Source organism: Otolemur garnettii, unplaced genomic scaffold, assembly GCF_000181295.1.
Source record: "Otolemur garnettii isolate 467f Iridium unplaced genomic scaffold, OtoGar3 scaffold00001, whole genome shotgun sequence".
NCBI classification, from domain to species: domain Eukaryota; kingdom Metazoa; phylum Chordata; class Mammalia; order Primates; family Galagidae; genus Otolemur; species Otolemur garnettii.
Window position 1 is genome coordinate 68,656,593 of NW_003852396.1, and position 27,375 is coordinate 68,683,967.

At 37.5% G+C, this 27,375-nt stretch overlaps 1 protein-coding gene across 2 annotated transcripts; it reads left to right on the forward strand.

Moving 5' to 3' along the window:
- On the forward strand, nucleotides 1-24,826 carry API5 (apoptosis inhibitor 5). Of its 2 annotated transcripts, none has more exons than XM_003781240.3 (14): nucleotides 1-238; nucleotides 4,712-4,873; nucleotides 5,964-6,057; nucleotides 6,660-6,725; nucleotides 7,198-7,349; nucleotides 9,379-9,585; nucleotides 12,071-12,175; nucleotides 13,420-13,509; nucleotides 14,685-14,866; nucleotides 15,847-15,940; nucleotides 16,392-16,448; nucleotides 17,480-17,556; nucleotides 18,152-18,288; nucleotides 22,756-24,826. In XM_003781240.3, the coding sequence occupies exons 1-14, from the start codon at nucleotides 170-172 to the stop codon at nucleotides 22,836-22,838; spliced, it is 1,575 nt and encodes a 524-aa protein (XP_003781288.1). In that variant the 5' UTR covers nucleotides 1-169; the 3' UTR covers nucleotides 22,839-24,826. The 2 variants fall into 2 exon arrangements, with proteins under 2 accessions (XP_003781288.1, XP_012658474.1); XM_012803020.2 differs by having other exon boundaries at nucleotides 22,761-24,826.
- Nucleotides 24,827-27,375: the final 2,549 nt, after the last annotated feature.

The window sequence follows — 27,375 nt, forward strand, 5'->3', positions numbered from 1 at the left end:
ACGCAGACGTTGGGGGCGGAGCCCCGTTCTGTGCGCGGTGACTGGCGGCGCCACTGGCGGCAGCTGGAGGCGTAATAGTGCGGGTCGCGGACTTGGAGAAGTTCCGAGGTGGCGGTGGCGCCGGCGACGACGACGACTGCGGGAGCTGGCCTCGGGCTTGTCGCTCACAATGCCGACGGTGGAGGAGCTCTATCGCAATTATGGCATCCTAGCCGATGCCACGGAGCAAGTGAGCCAGGTGAGCACCCGAGCGGCCTGCAGGGCCCGGACCTCCACGGCCTCTCCAATCGCGCTGCCGGCGGAACTCCCCGGGCTGGGCAGGGGCTACTGCTTCGTCTTCCCGCGGGCTCCCGGTTTCTTCCGGCGGTTTCGTCGCGTTGGGTCTCTCTGTGGGAGTGTAGGCTGTAGCTTCACCAGGGAGACCGCAGTCCCCCGGGTCCCAGGCTTCCCAGCCTTTTCTCATTGTGGCGCTTCCAAACTCAGCCCCTTCAAGCTCGCGTTGATTATTTGGGGGGCTTTACTCTATAGATTACACTTAACTTTTTCTCCTCTTTTTCGGAGGAAGGCCGGTCCTTTGAAGATTAGATTGAGAATTTTTCTCAAGAGGTTAAGAAACACTTTTTTGGAGGAAAAAAATCTGCTACTAATTTACGAAAAGCGTTTAGGAGACACGTTTGCGAGAACCAGAAGAGAGGCTCTTTCGTCTAGACGTTAGTGATGAAGGCTGTATTCCATTCATTCAGTATGCTTTTTGAGCATCCACCGCACACCAGGGGCTGTGCCAAGCAGTGTAGTACAGATGGAAAGATCCGTGGTTTCCTGGAATGGACATTTAGTCAGGGAGACTAGTAATAAGAAAGACAAATTGCGAGATGGAGGGAAGCTGTGAATAGGAGAGCGTAGTGCACAAGGAGTCGGAAGGTGGAGGTCTGGTTTTCTTTGGAAGAGCTGTCCAAGTTTGCCCCAGACAGTTTTTCAGTATTGAATTGTCCGTATGAGCCATTGGGTTTTTGTGTGAGTTTTCACATGAGAGTACCACCGAACTTAAGGAGTTGAGAAGTGGTTCACGGTGTGTTTTCTTGGGAAAAGAACCAGACTCTCCTAGAGGTAATCTTGATCACTATTTTAGAAATCCCATGTCATGTCTTCTCAGTTCTTAGAACTTTATGTGATTCTTCTGCTTCAGCATTCCTTGGAATAGAATGTGGAAGATCCTAGAGTCTAATAACATTAGCAGATCTATGGCAGTACCTTTCCCATCTTTTTTTCTGGACGTGTGTAATTCGCATAGAATCCGAGCTGAACAAAAAATTATTTATGTTGGGGCCTTTGTAATTTAATCTAGAATTGTGAACATACCGGTTTCAAGGATCAAATAGTTTTCCTTCCCTGCTTATTTGCATTTTGGTGAGGAATTTCACTGTTACGAATGGGAAATATACAGGGTGGCCATGAAGTCCTGTGCAATTCTAAATTGCACCCTATTTTAAATTGCACAGGAACTTTATGGTCACCCTATATACTGACAGACTGTTGCACACGTGAATAGAGTCTGTCTTAGATTCATTGTGAAGAGGAATTTTCTGTCCATTAAAACAAGTTAGGAAATTCTGTGGTCAATCATTGTTTGTATTGTTCCCAGAAAGGTCTAGTAGTGTAGACATTCTCAATTATTGTGTAATTTGCCTGTGACAGAGTTGGGGAAGATTGTAGCACATTGTCTCATTTACATTGGACTTGTTGGTCATCAGCAGAGAGGATGAGGTGGAAACTAGAAAGTGATTCTCCATCAGGCTGTAGAGGCTCTCCCAAAGAGATTTATCAAGAATCTTTTAGGGACTCTTTGAAACCACAAACATCCTACTGTCCTGTCCTTCTATTCTTATTTTTTGGTGGAATAGGAAAAAAGTTGAAATCCCCTTAGAATATGTTAGGATCAATGGAAACCAAGGCTGGTACTATTAAAATTGAGAGTTGCTCACATTTCCCTATTATGTCACCTTTATAAACCAGATTAAATTGAGAGTTGTCCCAAAGAGGTCAAAAATGTCTTTCTCGTGGCAAAAATCTGCTATTAATTTAGGAAGGGAGTTGAAGAGATAAAAGGTTGTGAAAAATGAAAGAGGGACCCTTTCATCTAGACATTAATGAGGGCCCATGATTTATTTAGTACATTTTTTTTTTAACACCAGCAATGTACTAGGCACTGGAATTTAGCACATTTCCCTATAGATGATGGGTGTGATCAAGGCCTTCTATAATGACAGCTGCCAAGCATCTATTTAAGACAGAAAGATACCTGATTTTACAGGGTGTGGTGGCTCACGCCTGTAATCTCAGCAGTTGATAGGCTGAGGCAGATGGATTGCCTGAGCTCACAGGTTCAAGAACAGCCTGAGCCAGAGTGAGACCTCATCTCTAAAAATAGCTGGGCATTGTGGCAAGCATCTATAATCCCGGCTACTTGGGAGGCTGAGGCAAGAGAATCACTTTAGCCCAAAAGTTCCAGGTTGCTGTGAGCTATGACACCATCTACCTAGAGTGGCCAAGTGAGACTCTGTCTCAAAAAAAAAAAAAAGAGAGAGACCTGATTTTCTTGTTTAACTTACTAGATCAATTTTAAGACATAAGTTTCCTGGCAGAGAAAGAACAGATATACATTAAAAACCATTTACAAGGATTATCTCTGATGAATGATGAAGGGAGCTTTTACTTTATAAACACATACACACACAAGCATGTATTTTTCTAATAAACAGACTGCAGGTGATACATTTTAAGTGGGACATTATTCAGTACCCCAGAACCTTCATGTCCTTTTATCTTTCTTCTTGTAAACTGCTGTGTTCTCTTTATATTCATCCTGCTTTTCCCCACTCTGCATCTGCTACTTGTTCAGATCTCCCTCCTCTGCTGTGTGTTCTTTTACCTGTCTAATCTCTTGTTTTCTACAGTGCTCTGGGCAGCGTTGCCCAGTAGATACATTAGAACAAGCTATGGCCCACCAATATTTTAAATTCTACTTCAAATTTTTATGAATTTTCTTTAAAAGGTAAATATTTAGTCAAAAGTCTTTCAAAAGTTTAAAAAAGAGAATACTAGACAACTGCTTATGGCCTGTGACAGAATGATCTGAGTTTTTTTTATGATTAAACTAAAATCACAGATCAACCAAGTTCACAATCCCTCCAAGTATGTGGAAGTATTAATTTACTTTAGTGTCAAATGCAAACTAGACTTAGGAATTGAGTCTGAGGAAGAGAGTTGTAACATAGCTTATTCATTTTTTTTTATTTTTTTTGAGGCAGAGCCTCAAGCTGTCACCCTGGGTAAAGTGCCATGACATCACAGCTCACAGCAACCTCCAACTCCTGGGCTCAAGCCAGTGAGTCTCCTGCCTCAGCCTCCCAAGTAGCTGGGACCACAGGCGCCCGCCACAATGCCCGGCTATATTTTGGTTGCAGCCATCATTGTTGTTTGGCGGGCCCGGGGCTGGATTCAAACCTGCCACCTTAGGTGTATGTGGCTGGCGCCTTAGCCACTTGAGCCACAGGCACCGAGCCAACATAACTTAGTCAATTATGTCTTTCTGTATTATACTTGATAAATGTGTTTGAAACTACATTCTTTTCTAATGCTTTATTTCTTCGAAGTTGCATTCTTCTTCTTCGAAGATGCAAACGTGGCTTTACCTGCTGCATCACTGGCCGCATAACACCTATTGCTTATGTTTCGACAGTCAGTACCCCATATTTTTTCTTTTAGACTATATCTGATGAATGCGGAGCAAATTGTACCTATCTTTTTACTTAAAAGTATCTTTAAGGTTTCTTTACAGTTCTGCTTTTGTATTAGATATTAAACACACCAGAATACATCATTTTAAAAATACACTTAAAGTGTTTAAAATTAAAATTTCTTGTCAGGATCACAAATTTATGTATTTAACTGAAATGTACAGCTGTGTTAGAAGTTGTACAAAAAATAATCAGTGTTGTGTCCTAGTTGAAATATTTTATTGTAATAACAACTTTAGTCACTAAATCACTGTGATCACTGATGTAACTGGAGTCTTTCAAACTCATGTTCTGAGTTCTTAGTTAACAAAAGGAGGTGCGGCTCGGCGCCTATAGCTCAACCGGCTAAGGCGCCAGCCACGTACACCTAAGGTGGCGGGGTCGAATCCCCAGCCCGGACCCGCCAAACAATAATGACGGCTGCAACCAAAAAATAGCCGGGCGCTGTGGTGGGCGCCTGTGGTCCCAGCTACTTGGGAGGCGGAGGCAGGAGACTCGCTTGAGCCCAGGAGTTGGAGGTTGCTGTGAGCTGTGATGCCACAGCACTCTGCCCAGGGGGACAGCTTGAGGCTCTGTCTAAAAAAAAAAAAAAAAAAACAAAAGGAGGTGCGAGAACCTTGCCGGATCTTGAATGTCAAAGGTAAAACTTAAGTCTTCAATGTAGGTTCCACACAGGCATCTAAACTGGGATGCAGCATCCCAAGGACAGCAAGCTCCTTGGGAAGTTAAGACATTTCTACATATTCACACTAGAAATAATAAAAAGTTCTACCACTGGGAGGCACTGGTTTCATCGAATAGTTAAGCATCTATTATGAATAGACTCCAAACAATTACCATTTATATAAAGCAAAAATAAAATAATCGTTTTTACCAGCTCCCTGATTTGTCTTTTCTGCTTTATTCTCTTTCAGCATAAAGATGCCTATCAAGTGATATTGGATGGTGTGAAAGGTGGTACTAAAGAAAAACGATTAGCGGCTCAATTTATTCCAAAATTCTTTAAGCATTTTCCAGAATTAGCTGATTCTGCTATCAATGCACAGTTAGACCTCTGTGAGGATGAAGATGTATCAGTAAGTTTGTGAATGATACTTAAAGCAATCTTTCAGATGACTGTGTGTGGCTATTATAATTGAAGTAGCAATCATATCAGTGTACAGTAAAATACCACAATGAGATCTGGCATAGCACTATATCTAGGCTTCAGTCTACATTTGAGAAAATGTATCAGCTCTTTTTACCACCTTTCAACTGTGAAAAATGCGTAGAATCTTAAAATACTTGTTCTGCTTATCCATTATTCACTGTTAAAAACAAGTGGCTCACATCTTTTTCATAGATTGTTATTCATTGTGCATATGAAATTAGACTATTAGTTTTCAATTTATGCTCAGTTAGATATTTAAGGCATTACCAGTGTCTAAAATATTATTTTAGCCTAAAATATTATTTCAACACCCTTGTTTGTTTTGCATGGCAAAAAAAAATTGGTCTGTGTAATAATTATGTATGGTATTACTAGCTTAGGAAGACATAGTTTTCCTTGGAACAGAATTAACTGTTAGCATTTCTGTTGGCTGATACAGGTTCCCAAGAATTTTTAACTATTAGCTCCTCATTTTTCAGATGAAATCAATGAATCACCAACGTTTCATGCAGAATTCGTTGGATGTAAACCTTACATATATTTTTATATAAATCCTAATAAGGTCAAAATTCGGAATTAAGTTGATAGAAGGTAGCTATAAGTGTTGTAATAAAGACTCAATTCTGAATATTCTGAAGTAAACAGTTTTACTAGGTATGATATTACCACAGTAGCTATAATTAAGGAATACTGTATTATATATTCAAAGGTAGTAAAAACCTAACAGTTATATATAATTAGTATATAAACAGTTTATAATCTCAAATCTATCTGCTCTGATCAGATAATGTTTTTACCACCCCTCTCAACCACATTTTATTCTGTGAAACTTGACCATTAAATTGGAGCAGATTATTGTAAAAATTGCTAGAAATCTCATGTTTTATATCTGTGACTCATATGTCCCTAATTATGGTTTCTCTGTAGTTTTTGGTTTTGTTTTAAGCTGAGTTTATTGTTTGTTTAAAAGCTGAGATGATAGTATTTGGTTAATTCTTTTATGAAATCATGCCCAGATTCGACGTCAAGCAATTAAAGAGCTGCCTCAATTTGCCACTGGAGAAAATCTTCCCCGAGTGGCAGATATCCTAACCCAACTTTTACAGACAGGTAAGGGATTTTAATAATATCTTTTTATCTAAGTACAATAAATTCTGACAGGGCACGATGGTTCACACCTGCAATCATAGCACACTGAGAGGCTGAGGGTGACAGATACCCTGGCACCCAACAGAATGAGATGCTCAAATTTTATGTATTTTTTTAATGTATTTCATATATAAATATGACTTTCTTTTTAGCTTTGGGGGGATGCTAAAGTTCCTACCTCTGATAGTGATTAAACTTTTTTTCATTCAGTAGCTTGAAGTTTAGTAACTTCTGATTATGTAATAATTCTAGTATTGTTTTGTTTTTATAAAGGTGCAGTCATTAATTTATTTTGGGAATTATGATGTATTATAAATTTTCCCCAATTTCCTGTAGTTTTATAATTATACTATTTTAACATAAAAGTTTTTCAGTTATACCAGATGAAGTTCTCTGTCCTTATAAGGAAGGTGTATCTTTTTGGTACTTGAGGAAATGACTTAGTTAGAAGTCTCTTGCCAATGTAATCTTTGAGAAGCTATGTTGAATCTTAAGTTTGAAATTGAAACAGATGGCAGTTTTAATATATTTTACATTCATTGTGTTGCTTTTTCTCTATCCAGATGACTCTGCAGAATTTAACCTAGTAAACAATGCTCTTTTAAGTATATTTAAGATGGATGCAAAAGGTAAGGCCAGTTCTTGTTCTGAATCGTGTTTGGTGTCTAGAAGATATCAGGGAGTTTGATGTTACCAATTAAAGATAAAGCGTGAGGTTCATTCAGAGATCTTTTTCATAAAAATTCTTGGTATTCCGAAAAAAGTCTCAGCTCTAGACATTTATGACTAGAAAACCCAGCAGAAATAATTTTCCACTAGAAATCTGTTGGAAAAATTCCTTTGGCCACTTTAAAGAAAAACATAGGTTTTATTAAAATAGTCATTTTTTTTTTCATGCTCAAGTTTGCCCTGCATCCATAAACAAAGCATGTGATCACTCTTATGGTTGGGACTGTAGAAATTTCCTACTAACTTTAACCAATATTGATGATATTTAGGATGTTTACTAATTTGAGAAGAAATACCATGAATTTAGTTAAATTGCAAAACTTCTTTACACTATAGAATTGACTTGCCATAGACAACTGTTGTGTTTTACAGGGACTTTAGGTGGGTTATTCAGCCAAATACTTCAAGGAGAAGACATTGTTAGAGAAAGAGCAATTAAATTCCTTTCTACAAAACTGAAGACTTTACCAGATGAAGTCTTAACAAAGGAAGTGGAGGAGCTTATCCTAACTGAATCCAAAAAGGTACGCTTCAGTCATCATTTGTTAGAAATTTCTCTAAAGTGAAAGAACTTATTTGAAATTGGCAGTATTCATTGCTGCATTGTACAGCTCTGTATGAAATGGTTTGTCCCATCAGAACCACCATAGAACTTCAAGTTTTTCCTATATTTAGCACTTTGGTCATTTGTAATGATGCATTAGTGCATTAATGAAGAGATACAATGACATTCAAATCCTTCGTGGTATTACCTTCAAAGTGTGGCCATTCTTCAGGACTCTGTACAGGAAGCTTTCCCTATTCCTGTTCTTTTCTCTCATCTTAGGGTATTCTCTCATAGTATTCTGGATTATTTCAAAGTGAAATGCCTTATCATATTGAAATGGTGTGGGTTTTTTCATCTTTCCCCATGCTTATTTGTCTGTGCTTCTAGCATAACGCATGGTTACAGATGCTGTGATTGGCAAGGTGTGTTATAATTAGCTTTTCACGGCTCGGCGCCTATAGCTCACCCAGCTAAGGCGCCAGCCACGTACACCTAAGGTGGCGGGTTCGAATCCCCAGCCCGGACCCGCCAAACAACAATGACGGCTGCAACCAAAAAATAGCCGGGCGTTGTGGCGGGCGCCTGTGGTCCCAGCTACTTGGGAGGCGGAGGCAGGAGACTCGCTTGAGCCCAGGAGTTGGAGGTTGCTGTGAGCTGTAATGCCACGGCACTCTACCCAGGGGGACAGCTTGAGGCTCTGTCTCAAAAAAAAAAAAAAATTTAGCTTTTCACTCATTTCTAAGTGTCAAAGTTTAGAAATAATTTATTTACTTTTATTATATGGTCAGATGATTCCTTGTTTTCTCTGTAATAGCACCATTCACTTGCTTCTTGTCAAGATTTCTTCAGTGACAGAGAAAGGAACAGCTCACCAGCTGGGAATATCAGAATATTTTACATATGCCCCAGCTAGTAATTGGGTAGAGCATGTCATGGTTGTGAGCCCCTTTGTTCGGGAAATAGAAAGGTTTAGACCCACTGATAAGGAAGACTTAAGACTTGCAGAGCATCCTATTTTGTATACAGTGACCATATTAATGTAAGTAAAGTTGCTTTTAAAGATAGGAAACTATCTCGTTCAATAGTTTGATAGATTTCTCAACCCTTTTTTTAATCAACCTGAAGAGCCTTTTTAGACTTTTTTTTCTTAACTCCCCTCTCATGTAATTTTTTTTTATTTAGTCATAAAGAGGTAGATCATGTATACATTAACGCATTTATGGGGTACAGTGTGCTGATTTCATACACAATTTGGAATGCTTACATTGTACTGGTTAATATATCCCTCACCTCATTTACTTAATTATTTTGGTAAAACATTTATACTCTTAGTAGATCTGACGTGTACCCTTACAACATGCACCATAGGAGTGATCCCACAATTTTATGAAACTCTGAGCAAAGAAATAGCTGAAGATGTTAACAAATGGGAAAACATACCATGCTCATGGCTGGGAAGAATCAACATGGTTAAAATTTCCATATTACCCAAAGCAATATACAAATTTAATGCAATCCCTATGAAAGCACCACTGTCATATTTTAAAGGTTTGGAAAAAATAGTACTTCGTTTTATGTGGAACCAGAAAAAACCTCGAGTAGCCCAGACATTACTCAGAAATAAAAACAAATCAAGAGGAATCACACTACCAGACTTCAAACTATACTATAAATCTATAGTGACCAAAACAGCATGGTACTGGCACAAAAATAGATGTATGGAACAGAATTGAGAACCAAGAAATGAATCTCATGTAATCTTAATGTCACTAATACACTATATACCTGTCTGTGATAATGTATGTGTATATGTGCTTTATACATTAAAAAGTACAATTTTCCAAGAACCCAATTTTTGCACTGAAGCTTGTCTTTCCATCAGTATTTCAGAAGTATTAATACCACACTGACTTCAGTAAATGAAGAAAATTTGCTGTTGTCTTTCCATACTGTTTTTTCCATTCAAATGGTAAAGATACTATTATCCTCACTGACTTCTTTCATAGGTCCTAGAAGACGTGACTGGTGAAGAATTTGTTCTATTCATGAAGATACTTTCTGGTTTAAAAAGCTTACAGACAGTAAGTGGAAGACAGCAACTTGTGGAATTGGTAGCAGAACAGGCTGATCTAGAACAGACCTTCAATCCCTCAGATCCTGACTGTGTGGACCGGCTCTTACAGTGTACTCGGCAGGCAGTACCCCTCTTCTCTGTAAGTTCTTTATTGTTTTACATAATTGGTATTTGCATTATTTATAAGCTATCTATATTTGTGTAGATAAGCACTTTAACATTCTCTTTAAACCTTTCCATAAAAGTATTCTTAGTAAAGTGATGGGGCGGTGCCTGTGGCTCAAAGGAGTAGGGTACCGGCCCCATATGCCGGAGGTGGCGGGTTCAAACTCAGCCCCAGCCAAAAACCGCAAAAAAAAAAAAAGTATTCTTAGTAAAGTGAATGTCCCTTAGTCTGAAATGCTTGGGACTAGATGTTTTGGATTTCAGCTTTTAGAATTTGCGTTGTGCCAGGTTGAGCATTCCTAATCCAAGAGTCTGAAATCTAAAAGGCTTCAATGATCATTTCCTTTGAGCTTGCCACTGAGCATCATGTCATGCTGAAGAAGTTTTGGATTTTGGAACATTTTAGATTTTTAAAAGTCAGAAGATGCTGAGCATTGTAGCGTGTATCCCAGCAACTTGGAAGACTGAGGCGAGAAGGTCACTTGAGCCCAGGAGTTGAAGACCAGATTATGCAATATAGCAAGACCCAGTCTCAAAAAAAAAAAAAAAGAAAAGAAAAAGTCATCAGAATTTTGCCTTCTTTCTCAGGCTTTGTGTTTTCCCTGGCCATGAATGTCCTGGAATGTGTGTAACTTAGTTTGAAAAATACAGTTTAAAGGAACTATCTTTTTTGAGAAATGTGTAGTCTGAAATCCATTATTTTAATGTCCCCTGAAATTTCATGTGAGAATCAAGAAAGAATTCAGATAGGAAATATTCCAGTGCTCCACTTGACGTTGCAACACATGAATGAGGGGTCTTCAAAAAGTTCTTGGAATTTCATGAACAGTAGAGGAAAAAGAAATTCATGGAAAATGCATGGATTTCAAAATGTTTTACACCAGAATAAACTCATAATAACTTGTTACAACATGTCTGAATAGAAGCTAGTTTCAGGCACTAGAAAGGGGAAGACATTAATTTGAAAAGAGCCTCTATCGGAGCTGTTTGAATTTTGCTAAAACTGAAGGAAACACAAACATCAAATTTGTGGTAAAACTTGGGAGGATGAACGATGAATTGTTGATACTTTATGGAAAGCAGGAATAGTGTCCCGGAGAAATCAACAGTATACAAAGGGATAACTTAAAGAAGGAACAAGACAGCTTTGAAAATGAAGTCCATACCAGCAAACCATCCACAATAATTTTCAAGGAAAAGAATCTTGATCTTGCCCTAATTGAAAAGAACCAATAATTAACAGCAGAATTAAAAGCCAACCCCATAGCCATCACAGTTGGTTCACAGCTTACACAATTCTGACTGAGAAAGTTAAGTAAACTTTCCACTCAGGAGACATCAAAACCACTACACCCAGATCAGCTGCAGGAATGAAGATCCTGGAACATTTCTTCAAAGAATTGTAGCAGGATATGAAATGTGGCTTAACCAGGACAATCCTGAATACAAAGCATACTCAAAGCATTGGCTACCAAGAAGTGGAAGTGACCCTTCAAAACAAAAGAGGACTAACCAGTCAAGAGCAAAGGTCACAGCCACAGTTTTTTTGGATACTCAAGGCATTTTGCTAATTGACTTTCTGGAAATTCAAAGAATGATAACATCTGCTTATAATGAAAGTGTTTTGAGGGCGGCACCTGTGGATCAGTGAGTGGGGCACCGGCCCCATGTACTGAGGGTGGCAGGTTCAAACCTGGCCCTGGCCAAACTGCAACAAAAAGTAGCCGGGCATTGTGGCAGGCGCCTGTAGTCCCAGCTACTTAGGAGGCTGAGGCAAGGGAATCACCTAAGCCCAGGAGCTGGAGGTTGCTGTGAGCTGTGACTCCATGGCACTCTACTGAGGGCGACAAAATAAGACTCTATCTCTAAAAAAAAGAAAGTGTTTTGAGAAAGTTACCTAGAGTTTTAGCAAAAAAATACACAGGAAAGCTCCATCAGAGATACCTTATCCAGCACAATTCTGCTCATTCCTCTCATCAAACGAGCAATTTTCTGAGAGTTTCAGTGGGAAATCATTAGGCGTACACCTTACCGTCCTGGTTTGGCTCCTTCTGACTTCTTTTTGTTTGCTAATCTAAAAAAAACCTTTAAAGGGCCCCCATTTTGTTTTCAGTTAATGTAAAACAACTAATATATTGACTTACTTAAATTCTCAGGACCCTCAGTTCTTTAGGAATAGCTAATATCATCACTTGAGAATTATCCCAAACTTGATGGAGGTTATGTTGAAAAATATTTGTATTTTTAATTTTTATCTTTTAATTCCATTTCTCCATAAACTTTTTGACATCTCACAGATCATCTAGGTTCTTTCTGGGGTGTGCCAGGTATGTACTATTGTGTATTTTTAGTCACAGAATTAGATGCTATGGTGCTCAGTTAGCATTTTTTTGAATGCCATAATAGTTGAGGGAGTATTTCTACTTTTTAACCCCTCAGTTTCTTGGATTTTTTTACAGAAAAATGTCCATTCTACAAGGTTTGTGACTTACTTCTGTGAGCAGGTTCTCCCTAACCTCAGTACCTTGACTACTCCGGTGGAGGGTCTCGATATACAATTGGAGGTAAGAGGATATTTCTGCTTTAGCACTTAAAAGGCATTCTCATATTTTAATGAAAATGTGGCTTACCACCAACTTACTAGCTCTGGTTTCTGAGGGAGTAATTTAAAAGTCTGGTAATAACTGACCTGTAATCTCCCAGGCCAGGATTAATTGCATAGGAATGCTCTGTGGATTCAGTAAAAGTTTGTTGTAATGAGAAAGCATTGCCTATAGTTTTTATTATAGTCAATCTCTACCTTTGTAGCTTAACTTAACTTTTTTTTTTTTAAGGATAAATACATGGATGCAGAAGTCTTAATATTTTTAAATAAGTTGTTTAACTCATCCACTTCTACCCATAACTAATAGAGCTAGATTTGTGATTACCACAAAATAGTCCATATTCCTTCTCCAATAAAATTAACTACTCTCTCACTTTTATATCTGAATTGTAATATGCCCTATCCTTTTTTTCACAGCATCTATAACTCTTTATACATATACTGAAAATATTTCTCCCCACATTTAATCCAATTCATCTCTGTATTCCCAGAATCTAGTGTACAGCTTGATCCTGAAGAGCACTTAATAGTGATTGTTGAATTGAACTGAAATATGAAAATGCGTGTGCCATTCCCCTCATAGATCTTTGGGGTTGAGAAGAGTCTTACTGTGCACCAGCAACGTAGTTTGCTTCAAATGTCCTGGGCTAGCGTCATGAGACTGGATTGGGGTAAAGCAGGATAAACCTTGAGGATAGTGGTAATTACTAATGTTTTGAGTGAACATCCAGAGACTAAATTTAATAACAAATGAGGCACACATTAAATATTAGTAAATAATTCTTTGCTGTTCAGAATTCTTCCTAAATGTCTCTTTATTGTACAGACTAAGTTAATATAGCTACCATCTTTACACTGTAATTAGCACCATCATTAATCTATTGAAGAATGTGTCATATATATTCTTCTTACTTTTTATCACAGATATATTGCAAGTCACAAGACCTGGGTTTTAGGACATATCCTGCCACTCACATACACTGTGACTTTGCCATGTTACATAATCTCTGACTTTCAGTTTCCTCAACAGTAAAATATAGAGCTATATCTCTCTAAGGATTTTTTTTTCTAGTTTGAACATGATTCTATGAAAGTATAATTGAAAATAAGCAAAGGATTAAATAGTTATCTAGAATTATTCTCATTTTATAGATTTTTCTCATTCAAAAATTAGTGGTAATACTAGTGAATTGTCTGTTTTAGGTATTGAAATTGTTGGCAGAGATGAGTTCATTTTGTGGTGACATGGAGAAGCTAGAAACAAATTTAAGGAAACTATTTGATAAATTATTGGTAAGAACTTTTTCCTTCTTTATGGTACAGTCAATATAGATCTCGAAGGTCTAATTTAACAATAATTTCTAAATTATGAGGTCCAGCTTTTGAAATTTCAGTTAAACAATAAATTCTAGCAAGTGTTGTTAGCTCGTCAGGCCAGATATTGTCTGCTTTTTTAAAAAATCTGTTTTCTAGCCTGAACAAAAGCAAGACCGTATCTCTAGTAAAAAATAGAAAAACTAACCAGGCATTTTGATGAGCCCCTATAGTACCAACTACTTGGGAGTCTAAGGAAAGAGGATCACTCAAGCCCAGGAGTTTGAGGTTGCTGTGAGCTATGATGACACCCCAGCACTCTACCCAGGGCTATAGAGACTGTCTCAATCAATCAATAAGTCTGTTTTAATCTTGGGATTTCTTTTGTTGATGCTTTACACAAAGTATAATACAAGATTTATGTAGTAGATCTTTCTGTTCCTGTATCAAAATAATTTTATATGTAATTCTTCTGATTAGGTTTAAAAGTCTGAAAGCTGAAGTTAATAATTATGGAGAATTACAGTGATTATGGAGAAAATAGGCCATCTGATCAAATCATTATCAGCATCCCTGAGTGATCTTATTTGATACAAGCAGTTGCATAACTGACAAAGTGATGAATGGAGTCTGGTGCTCATGCAGACTTCTAATACCTACTGAGGTATAATAGCACTGATATCAGTGCCATTGGCAGCACTTTGAATGTAGTAGTTAGTCAGTACTTAAACAATTTGGACCAACATTCAGAACAGATTTTTGTATTAGGATAGTGTAGTTGTTTCATGTCAAACCTAGTGTTGTTAAGTGTTAACCAACTTTTGATGTCAAACCTAGTTTATCCTCATTCTTCCACTTACTAACTTTGTCACCACAGAAGAGTTACCTAAGCTCTCAGAACTTCATAAGACACTAATAAAATGTTAGATACTTTAATTTTCATTATTAGTAGTACCAACTGTAACATAGGTTAATGTTGAGTGTTGGCAGGCTAGAGCAGTGAGCCAGTAGGTAAAAAAGAAGTCTTACTTAAATTGTCTGGTTTTTTGGTAGTTTTGAAATGCTCCATATCTTAAAAACATGCCCGACAATTACTTGATTATCTTTGTACAATGAGAGCAAACTGCAAACATCTCTGTATTTTCATCTCTTAGGAATACATGCCTCTCCCTCCAGAAGAAGCAGAGAATGGCGAGAATGCTGGGAATGAAGAACCCAAGCTGCAGTTCAGTTATGTGGAATGTTTGTTGTACAGCTTTCACCAGTTGGGCCGAAAACTTCCAGATTTCTTAACAGCCAAACTGAATGCAGAAAAGCTCAAAGATTTCAAAATCAGGTGATACATGATTGAGGTGGTTCAGTCCTTGGTGAAGGTGATGGTTACCTTGAATCTTCCCTGAGCTTTGCTTTCACTTTGTAAGAGCATTATTCTTCCTACCCTACCTTACCCTAGTGGAAGAAAATGGAGGGTCCAGAAAACAGGCATGTGTGTAAACCTGTGACAGAAATGGCATAAAAATCAGTGCAGGGAAGTGAACTTTTTAAAAACTGAACTCTGACTCTACCTACTTGCTTTATGATCCTGGACAGGTTCCCTGACCTCTTATAGCTTGCCAAATTTTCCCCAGCTATTAAATTAAAATGGTAATAGCATCTACCTTATAGAATTGTGGGGATTTAATGAGGCAATGAATACAATAGTTTTAGCACATTCCTGGCATATAGTAGGTACTCTAAATCTGTGGTCCCCAACTGCCAGGCCGTGGACCAGTATTGGTCCCTGGGCTGTTGGGAACTGGGCCACACATTAGGAGGCTAATAGGTGAGCAAAAAAAGCTTCAACTGTATTTATAGCTGCTCCCCATTCTTCACATGACCACCTGCACTTTGTCATGTCTGATAAACAGTGGCATCAGAGTCTCAGAGGAGCATGAACCTTACTGTAAACTGCGTGTGAGGGATCTAGCTTGTGCACTACTTATGAGAATCTACTATGCCTGATGATCTGAGGTGGAGATATAATGTGCTTGAATCATCCTGAAACCATACCTCACTCTCCATCCCTGGCCTGGTGCCAAAATGTTGGGGACTGCCGCTCTGAACTGTAGCTGCTGTCATTAATAGTATCTTACAGTGTTACAGCGGAGCAACAGTGGAGAAATCATAGCAAAGGACAGTTAGCAACGTGGTAAGGCAGAAGTTTAACTCTTGATGAAGCATAGGCAGCGTACTGTTTTACTATAGTAGAGGATTATTTGAGTTTAAAAACAAAATTGAAGTGATGAATTGCTAATTAACAAATACTTCTTCATTTAGGCTGCAGTATTTTGCACGGGGTTTGCAAGTTTATATTAGACAGCTTCGCTTGGCTCTCCAGGGTAAAACAGGCGAGGCCTTAAAAACAGAAGAGGTAAGAACACTGGCTCATATTTCATGAATTGACAATTCTATACCAAAGTATAAAGATTAATGTTGGGATTTAGTTTTCCCTGATGTTACCTGATTTCAATCAGTCTTCATTCTAGTTCTAGTGAAATATTAGATTTTCATTATGTCTTCCTGTAACTTAAAAGGATTTCTTTTAAATCAACGGCTGTATGCATATAATCTGTCCCTTGCTTATTTTTCAGGTAAATTGTACTTAACACTTTAATGTTCTAACTGGTTGTTTTCTTTGCCATCTCTAGAGGTGTTTAGAGTCAATAAATAGGAAATAAGTATTCTCTGTAGTTTTAAACCAAGAAGTTTGCTAACTGTAGATCTGTTTCTAAAAGAGAAGTATAATTCCAGTGCTGTGTCAGAATGGAGCATAGGTCATAGAAGTTGTGGCATTTTAACTTAATTTTGTTTTCCCTTTGCAGAACAAGATTAAAGTTGTTGCATTAAAAATAACAAATAACATCAATGTTTTAATCAAGGTAAGTTTGCCTTCGTTACACAACACTCTCAGCTAGCTAAAAAGTTAGTGCAAGAGATCTTCCATGTGTTCTTAGGTCTGTAATAATATGGGTTAAGGGTAGATGCTATTTCATTTCCAACATTTGCCCTTTGGAAGCTTCATATTTTTTATAGCATTAGGTGACATTTCTGCAGTTATCATAAAATCATACACTGTTTTACTTATTTAAAAGGTTTGTAGAAGTTACTGCAAACAAAAGGAGGCATGCAAATTTCCTCTCTTCCAAAGCATTAAAAAAGAAAATTTAAACTCAAAAATTTCAGTAACCTAAGTTCTGAGGTTCTTAATACTTTTTGGTCCTTTTGAATAGCCAGTAAAAGTCTGTTTTGCTTCATCTGAGAATGGACATGTGCCTGGTAGCACATGAAATGTTTTTGTGGAGCCCTTTCTATAAACTTGTCTGTATAAGGAACTGAGAGCTTTCTTTACTGTTGGCAAGGGTGTAATTTATTATTAAGCCATAATTACCCTTCAGTTCTCTTTACTCTTCCCAAGCATCTGCTAACCTAAACAAAAACTAATAACTTGAATTAGTCATCACTTGTTACTAAACTTAACAATAATGTGGCCAAGTAAAAGAAATAAATTATTTTTGTAACACCTAGAGTGCAGAGCCTGACAGTAACAAAATTGAGACTAGTAAGCCTCAAAGCTAATCTGGTAAAAATTCTATGGAATAATTACAGCTGATGCTTGAACAGCACAGAGCCCCACCCTTCTGTGTAGTCAAAAATCCACACTTAACTTTTGAGTCCCCAAACACTGATACAATTATTGTGGTAATAATTTATTTGTAAACAGGATTGATACTGTTTAATTTTCTCTAGCAGTTTCTGTAGCTCCTTATTTTAGTCACCAGCACAAGACCAAAAAAGGATAAATTAAAGCTAAATACAGTCTTTAAGATGTATCTCCCTGTATCCTACCCTCACTACCACTCCCTGCCACCAGTAAATACATCAGAAGTCTTGTTTAATTTTGTCTCCCCAGGATCTCTTCCACATTCCTCCTTCTTATAAGAGCACAGTAACATTATCCTGGAAACCTGTACAGAAGGTTGAGATGGGGTAAGAAACATATGTGAAGGGGATTTGAGTATTATAAAAATCAGAATTCAGTTGCTGCATTTACTGTAGAAAAGGGTACATTATTCATTAAGTGAATCTTAATAACATTAACATTAAGTCATTAAATTATGACTTTTTTTTAATAAATCATAGCTGTGTACATTAAGACAGTCATGGGGTCCAGTGTGCTTTTTTTATATACAATTTAAAATATTTTCATTTGGAAGCATGACTTAAAATACAAAATGTAATTCTAGTATTTGTAAAATAAACTGGTGGAATGTAACCCTAGAATTTTCGGGCTTGTTTGCATTCTTGTAGCATCACTAGCATTTTATAACAAGTTTTGTAAAATTAGTGACCTAAATGTAAGTCTGTGAAGCTATGTATTTCAGATTATTTTAAAGTCTTGTAAATGCCCTCTGACAATGTCCATCGTTGTCCAATAAACCAAGCTATGATTAATTTGTCAACATTGAACATTATTTCCTTTTTCTGGTATGATTTCTTCTTTAGGATTTCTTTTATTACTGATACATTGATAGCTTCTGGCATAACAATATTTTTTTAATTGTTCTTCTTCCTACTGTTATAGGCAAAAGAGAACCACTGAAGATACAACTTCAGGTTCACCTCCCAAGAAATCTGCAGCGGGACCAAAAAGGGATGCCAGGCAGATTTATAACCCTCCCAGTGGAAAATATAGCAGCAATTTGAGCAACTTTAATTATGGTGAGCGTTTCCGTTTGGATATAAGCAGTATGAAAGATTAAACAGAAATTATACTGTACTTGATTTTAATTATTGTAAAAATTATACTATACTTGATTTTAATTACCATATTCTCATAGCTCTGTCAGATGACTTTTCCAAGTTAACTTGAGAAACTAGAGCTCTTGGGGAAACAACTTATCCCATTAAAATGCAACAATGGGCACTTGAAAAATATGCCTCTTACAATCAGAGGAACCTACAGAAATTAAAAAAAAGGAAGTTGCCATCAACCATGTACTTGGTTTCCTAGTTTTAGCTTCAAGGTAATGCAGCTTCTCTGCATTCTTCAGGGATGGACATAGCTTCTGGCAGATGTTGGTATTAATGATTTTTCTGGGACCTTGTCAGCCTGCTTGTTGACTTCCCATCTTCTCTAACTAGTTCAAAAGAAGTCACAAAGATGGAAGAAGATGTGTTCTGTTGCACTGTCTCCTTCTGCCGGGAGTGCAGCCCGCCCTCTTATCAGTGCTTCCTACTATCTTTAGCTATTAGAGCTGGGAGAGCTTCAGTGTCCATTTTCTCCCAGGCCTGTTGAATTAGAAGTGAAGTTTATCTCTCATTCATTTTCTTCATGCATCCTTTTTAAAAAGAATGGACAGAAATATCAGCTCCTTATTTTACTTAGGAAGACAGAGTTTAATAATACCAGCAGCCAAACATGCTGTGGTTATTCTTAATTACTAGTCAGAATTAATTCTGCAATATTTATTTTTTAAAGTAGTACATTCTGAACCATATATGCACTATGTTCCCAATGTTAGTAATTGTAACATTAAGTAAATTTTTCAGGCTCGGCACCTGTGGCTCAAGTGGCTAAGGTGCCAGCCACATATACCTGAGCTGGCGGGTTCGAATCCACCCCAGGCCCACCAAACAACGACGGCTGCAACCAAAAAAAAAAAAAAAAAAAATAGCTGGGCATTGTGGCGGGCCCCTGTGGTCCCAGCTACTTGGGAGGCTGAGGCATGAGAATCGCTTGAGCCCAGGAGTTGGAAGTTGCTATGAGCTGTAATGCCACGGCACTCTACCCAGGATGACAGCTTGAGGCTCTGTCTCAAAAAAAAAAAGTAAATTTTTCATACAATAGCCAGGTCCATAATGTCTGAGCAAACAGATTATAGAAAGCAAATGTGAGACTATGAAATAAACCCTTCTACTCCAATCAGACTCTTTAGAGGACAGCTTTAGTGTAGGAAAGATCACTGCATTCTTTCACTTATATCATAGTGCATCTCTTTGCCTCCTATATGAAAAATGAGTACAACACAGAACTCTTCAAATACTTGTGAATGCATTTTGTAAATGGAAAGGATTCTGTGTTATTTGGTAGCACCACATACTGTCTTCTGTCACTTGTATGATTTAATGTGGTGTCTAACAGAACCATTCTTAAAGTCTGTTATCTCAGATACTGATAAAATGCTTTTTAAATTGAATGCAATCAGGCCAGGTGTAGTGGCTCACACCAGTAATCCTGGCACTCGGGAAGGCCAAGGTGGGTTGATTGCCTGAGCTGAGGATTTTTAAGACCAGTCTAAGCAAGAGCAAGACCCCATCTCTACTAAAAATAGAAAAAGCTAGCTGGCTGTTGCAGCAGGCACCTGTAGTCCCACCTACTCAGGAGGCTGAGGCAGGAGGATCACTTGAGATTAAGAGTTTGAGGTTGCTATGAGCTATGACACCATGGCATTCTACCCAGGGCGAAAAAGTGAGACTTGGTCTCAAAAAAAAATTTAAGACCTACAGTGGCAGTACAAAAGAGAATTATATTCCTTTTCTCTTGGCCAAGTCACTTATTCATAGTTTGCCATGAGAATTGTATCCTGTGCAACTCATTGCCTGCCTGTCAGTGAGAATTAGGTGATACTTAATGCCTTGGAAAAGAAATAACAATTAGGATTTTATGTGATTTGAAAAAAAAAACAAAATATCCAATGTGAAAAAATAAGCAAAGTTTTATTCAAGAAAAAATTCAAGGAGTCACAACTTCAGCTGTTCCCAGTCTTCAAAGTAATACCAGGGCAAAGCAAACTAAACTCTGACTCTTCTTACTGGAAAGTAGGAGTAAATTTCTGCTAGTCTTTTGCATTTGGGAGTTTAATATCATTAGCTTATAGGTAGTCTGAATAAGATTTTAAAAGTTTTTCTCACTTCACCCATTCAGTTGAAAACAGTTCTAGTATCTGAGTTTATTGCTTTACTAATCAGTATCTCAGTGTTTGGTTTATAAACAGGGTGTTGGTTTATGGTATTGGCTGTCAAAAATTAATTCAGCTTCCTGGTGCATTTTTTAAGTATTTATAAACATATAATGTCTATGTTCAGTTTTCTTTCCTGCACACAAAGTTCCCCAGTAACATAGAAGTACTAAACATCTATATTTGTGACTTGTATCTTTTACATTGTATCTTCTTAAGAGTATAAAATTAATTCTTATCTTATAGTTTTAAATGGGAGCAATGCTTTTTTTAAAAAACTTAATTGGAGCTTGAAACCATTGAAAAGATCATGAAAATGAACAATGGTACTTTAGAATGAAGTTGATGAATCCCTATACAGTAGAAATGGCTGTATCAGTTGGAAATCAAAAAAGAAATAGCCAGTATAGGAATGATAATTACATCAAATATCTTCATGCAGTTTATTTGATAAACTCATTAAATGTAGCTAAACATTTGAGGATAACCCTCTTCTTCATAATAAAATAGAAAAAGAAGTGAAAGAGCTTATAACTAATAATGTCCATGAAGGTATTTTTTAAGTGTTGATGTGGGCTCAGCGCCTGTGGCTCAAGTGGCTAAGGCGCCAGCCACATACACCTAAGGTGGCGGGTTCAAATCCAGCCTGGCCTGCCAAACAATGATGGCTGCAACCAAAAAATAGCCGAGCGTTGTGGCGGGCGCCTGTGGTCCCAGCTACTTGGGAGGCGGAGGCAGGAGACTCGCTTGAGCCCAGGAGTTGGAGGTTGCTGTGAGCTGTGAAGCCACAGCACTCTACCCAGGGGGATAGCTTGAGGCTCTGTCTCAAAAAAAAAAAAGTGTTGATGGGAATAATGAGTACAGACATTTACATAGATGGGTTTGAATCTGAGTAGACAAAATGTACACATCAAGGCTACTACACTCCCTGAAAGTACCGATAGTCATGTCTTCTGTCACTAGGAGCATCTTGCCTTCAGAGAGACCACTTCTGATTTTCTGAATGTGTTCACTAGGGTAATAAACATAATTTCATTTTAAAATGCTTTGCATACTAATCAACTTATAAAAGTATGTCATGGTTTAAAGTGAAGACTTTGAATGAGATCCCCTTCTGTTATACATATAAATGTTGGCTAACCTCTGGGGTAAAGTCTAGTTTTGTATCTCAGATTTGAATTACTTTTCCTTCTGGGAAAAAAGGGGGGAAGACATCAAAATGTCATCCTAATATGCCATGATGGCAAAAAGGAAAAAAAAAGGATTGCAAAATTACTTTAAAGGTATTTTTCAAGCCTCCAAGGATGTGGATCAAAAACATCAAAATCAAGCTCTTTTTATTGCTGCTAACAAGATGGCTGCAATGAGGAAGTTTGCAAGTTCAGTGAAGGGATTTGATCTCATTTACATATGGTGAAAAGTCCAGCCTTGCTGATAACTTCAATCAGTTTTCTTCACTGGAAAACTCCTTTGAGGAATATTTCTCTGGGCTATAAAAGTGACTGATTGATGCATCAAAGTTTCTCCTTGTACTGTGTGACACAAATGACTTGGTTTTCAGCAAGATTTACACCAGTAACCAAGACAGACAGACACACACACACACACACACAGTTACAGGTAACACCTTTGTCGGCAACACTCAGGGAAGCTCACATAGCTGATGAAGCAGTGAAAAAACTGTCAACATTTAGATTGACATTTATGTGAGTCCAGGTACTTGAAATGCTTTGTTCAAAACAAAAGAAATTGCCTATTTGTTGATTCAAAAGGGGCTATTTCAATCTAGCCTAATTTTTCAAAATTGATCATTGATAGTTAAGATATTTTCATGTAGGGCATGAAGATCAAAGGAATTTTTGTTAATTCCGTATTAAGTATGGAGGTTTTTATAATTTCATTAATTATCTTTGGTAGTGATAGGCACCAAAAATAAAGAATAAATGTAGCTATCATAACTCTTGTCACCTTGAAACAACTTTGGTAATGGGATACATTTAATTGAGCACTTGCTATAAATGTATTTGGCACTTTGCCATAGATGGTTCAGCTTATATGTTTGCTCTGCTTTTGCATACAGAATGGATTTGTAGGCAGACTAGCAGAATATTAGTTCTGCTTTTACAGGGCCTACTGCTGCATTCAGAGTTACAAACTACATTTCTTTCATGTCTGCTGTACTTGTAAGTCATAAACAAGACCTAAATGCTTGTTCGCTTTTTCGTAGAGCAGAGAGGAGCCTTCAGGGGAAGTAGAGGTGGCCGAGGTTGGGGCACACGAGGAAGTCGCAGTCGAGGAAGACTCTACTGAATAAGACATCACATTCTTCAGCATTGTCACAAGCTTAATATACTTAAATACTACTACTCATTAATTGGATTGCCGGGGATGCCCCTTTAAATGGACTGCTGCCTTCAGCTAAAAACTTAATGTTCTTTATACCTTTGTATGTATGATCTACTTTTGTAACAGACCATGGTGTGTCCAGGATAAACCACAGCGATATTTTTGGATGCATTGTCCACAATGTTGACTTGTTTTTGCAATATTATTCAGACTTCCTATTGTGAATCTTTTCCTTTTAAACATCTTGATAATTTGTTTTTTGAGAGCTGTTCAAGTTTAATATGTAATGAAATTCAGTCTAGTTCTGATAACTGGTAAAGATCATCAGTTTTGACAGGTTACTGATTTTCCTCTCCCATTTCTTAGTTTTTGCCCACCCAATATATGGAGAAGAGTAATAGTCAATCTTAACCTTTTGTTTTCATTCTTTTTTAATAAAGCTGCTAGGCAATGGTGCAGCATTCCTCCCCAGTGTCATAAAAGCAAAATACTTACCATCTTTCTTAAAATGTAGAAGTGACATTACATTTTTAGGAGAAAGTAAGTTGCTTTGCACTGCTTACTTAACTCTTTTCCATATATTGTGATGGGAACTTTTGAGTATGGGATCTATTTGAATAGAAATGTGTATGTATAATATACATACATAAGCAGATGTGTGTGTATGTATGCATGCTGTGAAACTTGACTACACAACATTAATCATTTTTCAAAATTCCAGGAACGGGTAGTCTTTGACACGGTGATTATCCTTTTGAGACTGAATCCATTACTGACTTGTTGTCTATGTTTTTATTCCCAGTAGTGAAGGATTTTGAGTCAGTTGCACTTACATGATTATTGATGTTTAAAACTAAAATGAAGGCTGCATTTTCCAAGATAAATTTGGAGATCACTATTGATGAAATACAGCCAGAATACTGAATCTAGTGTACATATAGGTTTCTACAGGATGACATAGTATAATTTAGAATTTTGAGATTGAATAACCAGGGCTATCCAGAACAGGTGACTTGATAACATGGTACCAATAAGTAAGGGATGCTCCTTTCAGTTTGCTTTTGCCACTTTAACTTCTCAGGTTATTAATGAAATTATTGTATGTTAGCCAATAGAATCTTTAGATTAAAACAACAGATGGGGGGTTTGTGGAGTGTTGAATGTCATGGGCATTTTTCGTAGCATTGACCCTTTGCTCTGCATTTGAATGTTTCATATATTTTTGTTCCACAGTTAATCTTCTCTTAGTTTGCTATTCAAAGCAGATACCTGAATGACATTTCTAGTAGTTTGATGTATTTTTTTGAGGAATAGTTTGTGGTTCCAGTGCAGGTGTCTTCGTTGCTATTACCTCTCTACTGGGGGAAAGCAAAAAACCTCTTTGTTAATTCATGTTTATGAGGAAAATATTTTTAAAAGGCTAGAAGGATACAAGTGAGCAAAAAAAATTGGTCAGCTTGACTATGGAGTGGTGGCAATAATCTTTAAACATTCCAGAAGACTATGGGCTGAACCTTAACTCCCTTGGAATCTGAACAAACATAGGAATATGGTATTGCCATTTGAAAACTGTGACCAGCTAGTCTGGACCTCAAAGATCAATCAGTGGCCTAAAGCCATTTCAAGTATAGAAACATATATTGAGACTACAGCTATATAAATTTGAACATTAAGTGTAATTTTTCCATTTTCTAAGCATATTTGTAAACTCAGAGCTAAGCAGACATGGCTTTACTTTCTCTAGTTTGATACTACTAAGTTGTGTTCTTCCCCTTATCAACTCACTCTTCCCTTTCCTAAGGCAATAGGAACAACTTGTTATTTTGCTTCTAAAATTTGAATGAAAACATTCATGCCATTATTTTTCTCTCTTGCAAGACACCTGTTTATCACTTTGTTTAAATGTAAATGTTTCCTTATGCTTTTGAAATAAATTTCCTTTTGTAATTTTGTTTTGTGTCTTTGTGTCATAATTGTAGTAATTGCACATTCCTGTTGACTGACACTGATTGCTTCTCATGTACTAAGCAGTATATTAGGCCATGAATTATAAAGATGGACAAGACAGTGTTCTGCCTTCAAGGAGTTCAGTCTCAGTATAATCTTGCAAATAAACTTTCATTTTCATCCTTTACAGTTCTGATTTGGATGATTTTTAGCAGCTGATACAATCTTCTGGAAAAAAGGACTTGGTGCTTCTATCAAAGCAGAACAGCAGATATTTACCAGATCATGAAATAAATCCATCCTTAAATAATATGAAAAGCTGAAACTTAATTACAGTAGAATCTCCATAATTGACCACCTTCCTACAAGTTGACCTAATTTTCATAGACCAGACATGCACCACATATATTCAGTATTCAATGCAAGTTCCTTATGTTGATCAGTTTATTATAGTCCTTGGGTAGTCAACTTACAGAGGTTCTACTGTAGTTTAACTACCAGCCTTTATAAAAGTCTTCTTAAAGCACCAAAGATGGCTACGGAGTGTTTGAAAGCTAAGGTTTAAGTGGATCAGGACAAGATAATTAAATTTCCTTGGTGATCACATCCAGTCCTATGGCTTTAAATAACCATCTGTATGCTGAGGACTGCCAAATTTGTATCTCCATTATTTCTCACCTCCTACCTAACTGATCCCCCTGGTATTACATGTAACACTCTATGATCTATTCTAAACACAGCAGAAAAGAGACATCCACTCTTCTACTTGGAGTTTGTTCCATGGTTCCATTTCAAACTATAACGCAAAAGCATTACTGTGGCTTTCAATTTCTGACCTCAGCGGCTTTTCTTCCACTTACCACTCAGTCACAGCCAGATGGCTTCATGCAGGGCAGGTAAAGACAATGCTGCTTGCAGGCCTTTGAACTAGTTGTTCCTTGTAGTCATTCTTCCTTATAATCCTATATCTAACTCCATCTTTCAAATCCTCCAAGATAACCTTCACAAAGAATTTTGTTGAGTATTGCAATGTCCCTTTCTATCCCAAGAGTCCAGATCCCGCTTACCCCACTATGTCATTCACTCTGTCACTGCTAAAATATGGCTAAAATGCCACAACATAAGGGTTTTTGCATTTTGTTCACTGGTAATCCAAGCATCTAGAACAGTACTAGTAAGTTTCCAGCACCCAATAGTTTAAGGCACTGTTTTAAACTTAGGGGATATAGTGCTAAAGACGACAGGCTGTCATGGAGTTCATATTTATGCAGAGCCTGTAAATGTGTACTGCTGAAGCATTCTAATGTGCAAGAGAGCAGGCACAGAAAGAATGGTCAGAAAAAGCCTCAGATTAGGGAATTAATCTGATCTGAGATTGGGACGATGAAGTAGGGCCAGCATAGTGAAGAGCTCAAGGAAAAGCATTTGAGATCAAGGCAACAAAACCCGCAGGACACTTGGCTTTTAAGAATGTGCCAGGCTATGCTATCTGAGCTCTTAGGTACCAATCTTGATCTCAGATTCCTAAATTCCTCCTCTACAACAATAGGGGACTGCTTTCAGAAACTCAAAGCCATGCACTTTCTATTACTGGACTATTTTTCCTCCGGAAATCATTGTTGCCTGATCCTTCCCATTTATCTGTCTCATTCATCCTTCAGAAAACTTGATTTTACTCATCCTGAAAGGCCTTTCGTCTCAAGTTGTGTGCTCTCTCAGCTGAGTGGGTAGAAAACAGCAGGTGTGATTTCTTTCTCACAAGAGTAATGGAAATTGAAGCTGAAACTAACAAAATGTAGTGTACCAATTAAAAAAAAAAACCTAAGAAGTTGTAGGTTTATTCCCTAAAACCATAAAAAATATCCTGTAATACTCTTGGCCATCATAAAGAGTTAATATTAGAAATAAGATCTAAGACAAAGCCTAGATAAAATACAATGGTACATACAGTTCCAGTTTGTATTCCTCAAGAAATACACAAGTATGAAAGGAACAAAGGGGCAAATAAGAGAGGGGATGATATTCCTATTAGGCAAAACTATAAGGTGATGGCTAAGAAAAATACACACACACACAGAGGATTAAATAGAATGAACTTGACTTTAATCATAAAATCCAAATATTGTATCAGAGAAAAAGCTGGGGGTGGGAACAGTTATGACCTTTGAATAGTCACAATACAATTACTCTGTAGTAATTGTTCTCCCCAAATGTATAAGCAGCTGTAAGCAGATAAATTGGGAAGTCTCAATCAGGAAAATTCTTTTGAGGATAACTGCTGTACTATCCTCAGAGGAGCCCTGGTATCACTGAGAATCCCTGGTCTCATCCATAGCAGTCCTCATGCTTCAGACCACCTGATCTTTTTGGCAAATCGTTTCTAAATTATTTAGGTACCCTCTGCCTCCCCTTTGAAAAGCCTCTTCACTTTGCATATAGAAGTTGGAAGAAGCTCAGTGCACGTAGCACAGTGGTTACGGTGCCAGCTACATACACCCAAGGTGGAGAGTTCAAAACCTGGCCCAGGCCAGCTAACCGACAATGACAACTGCAA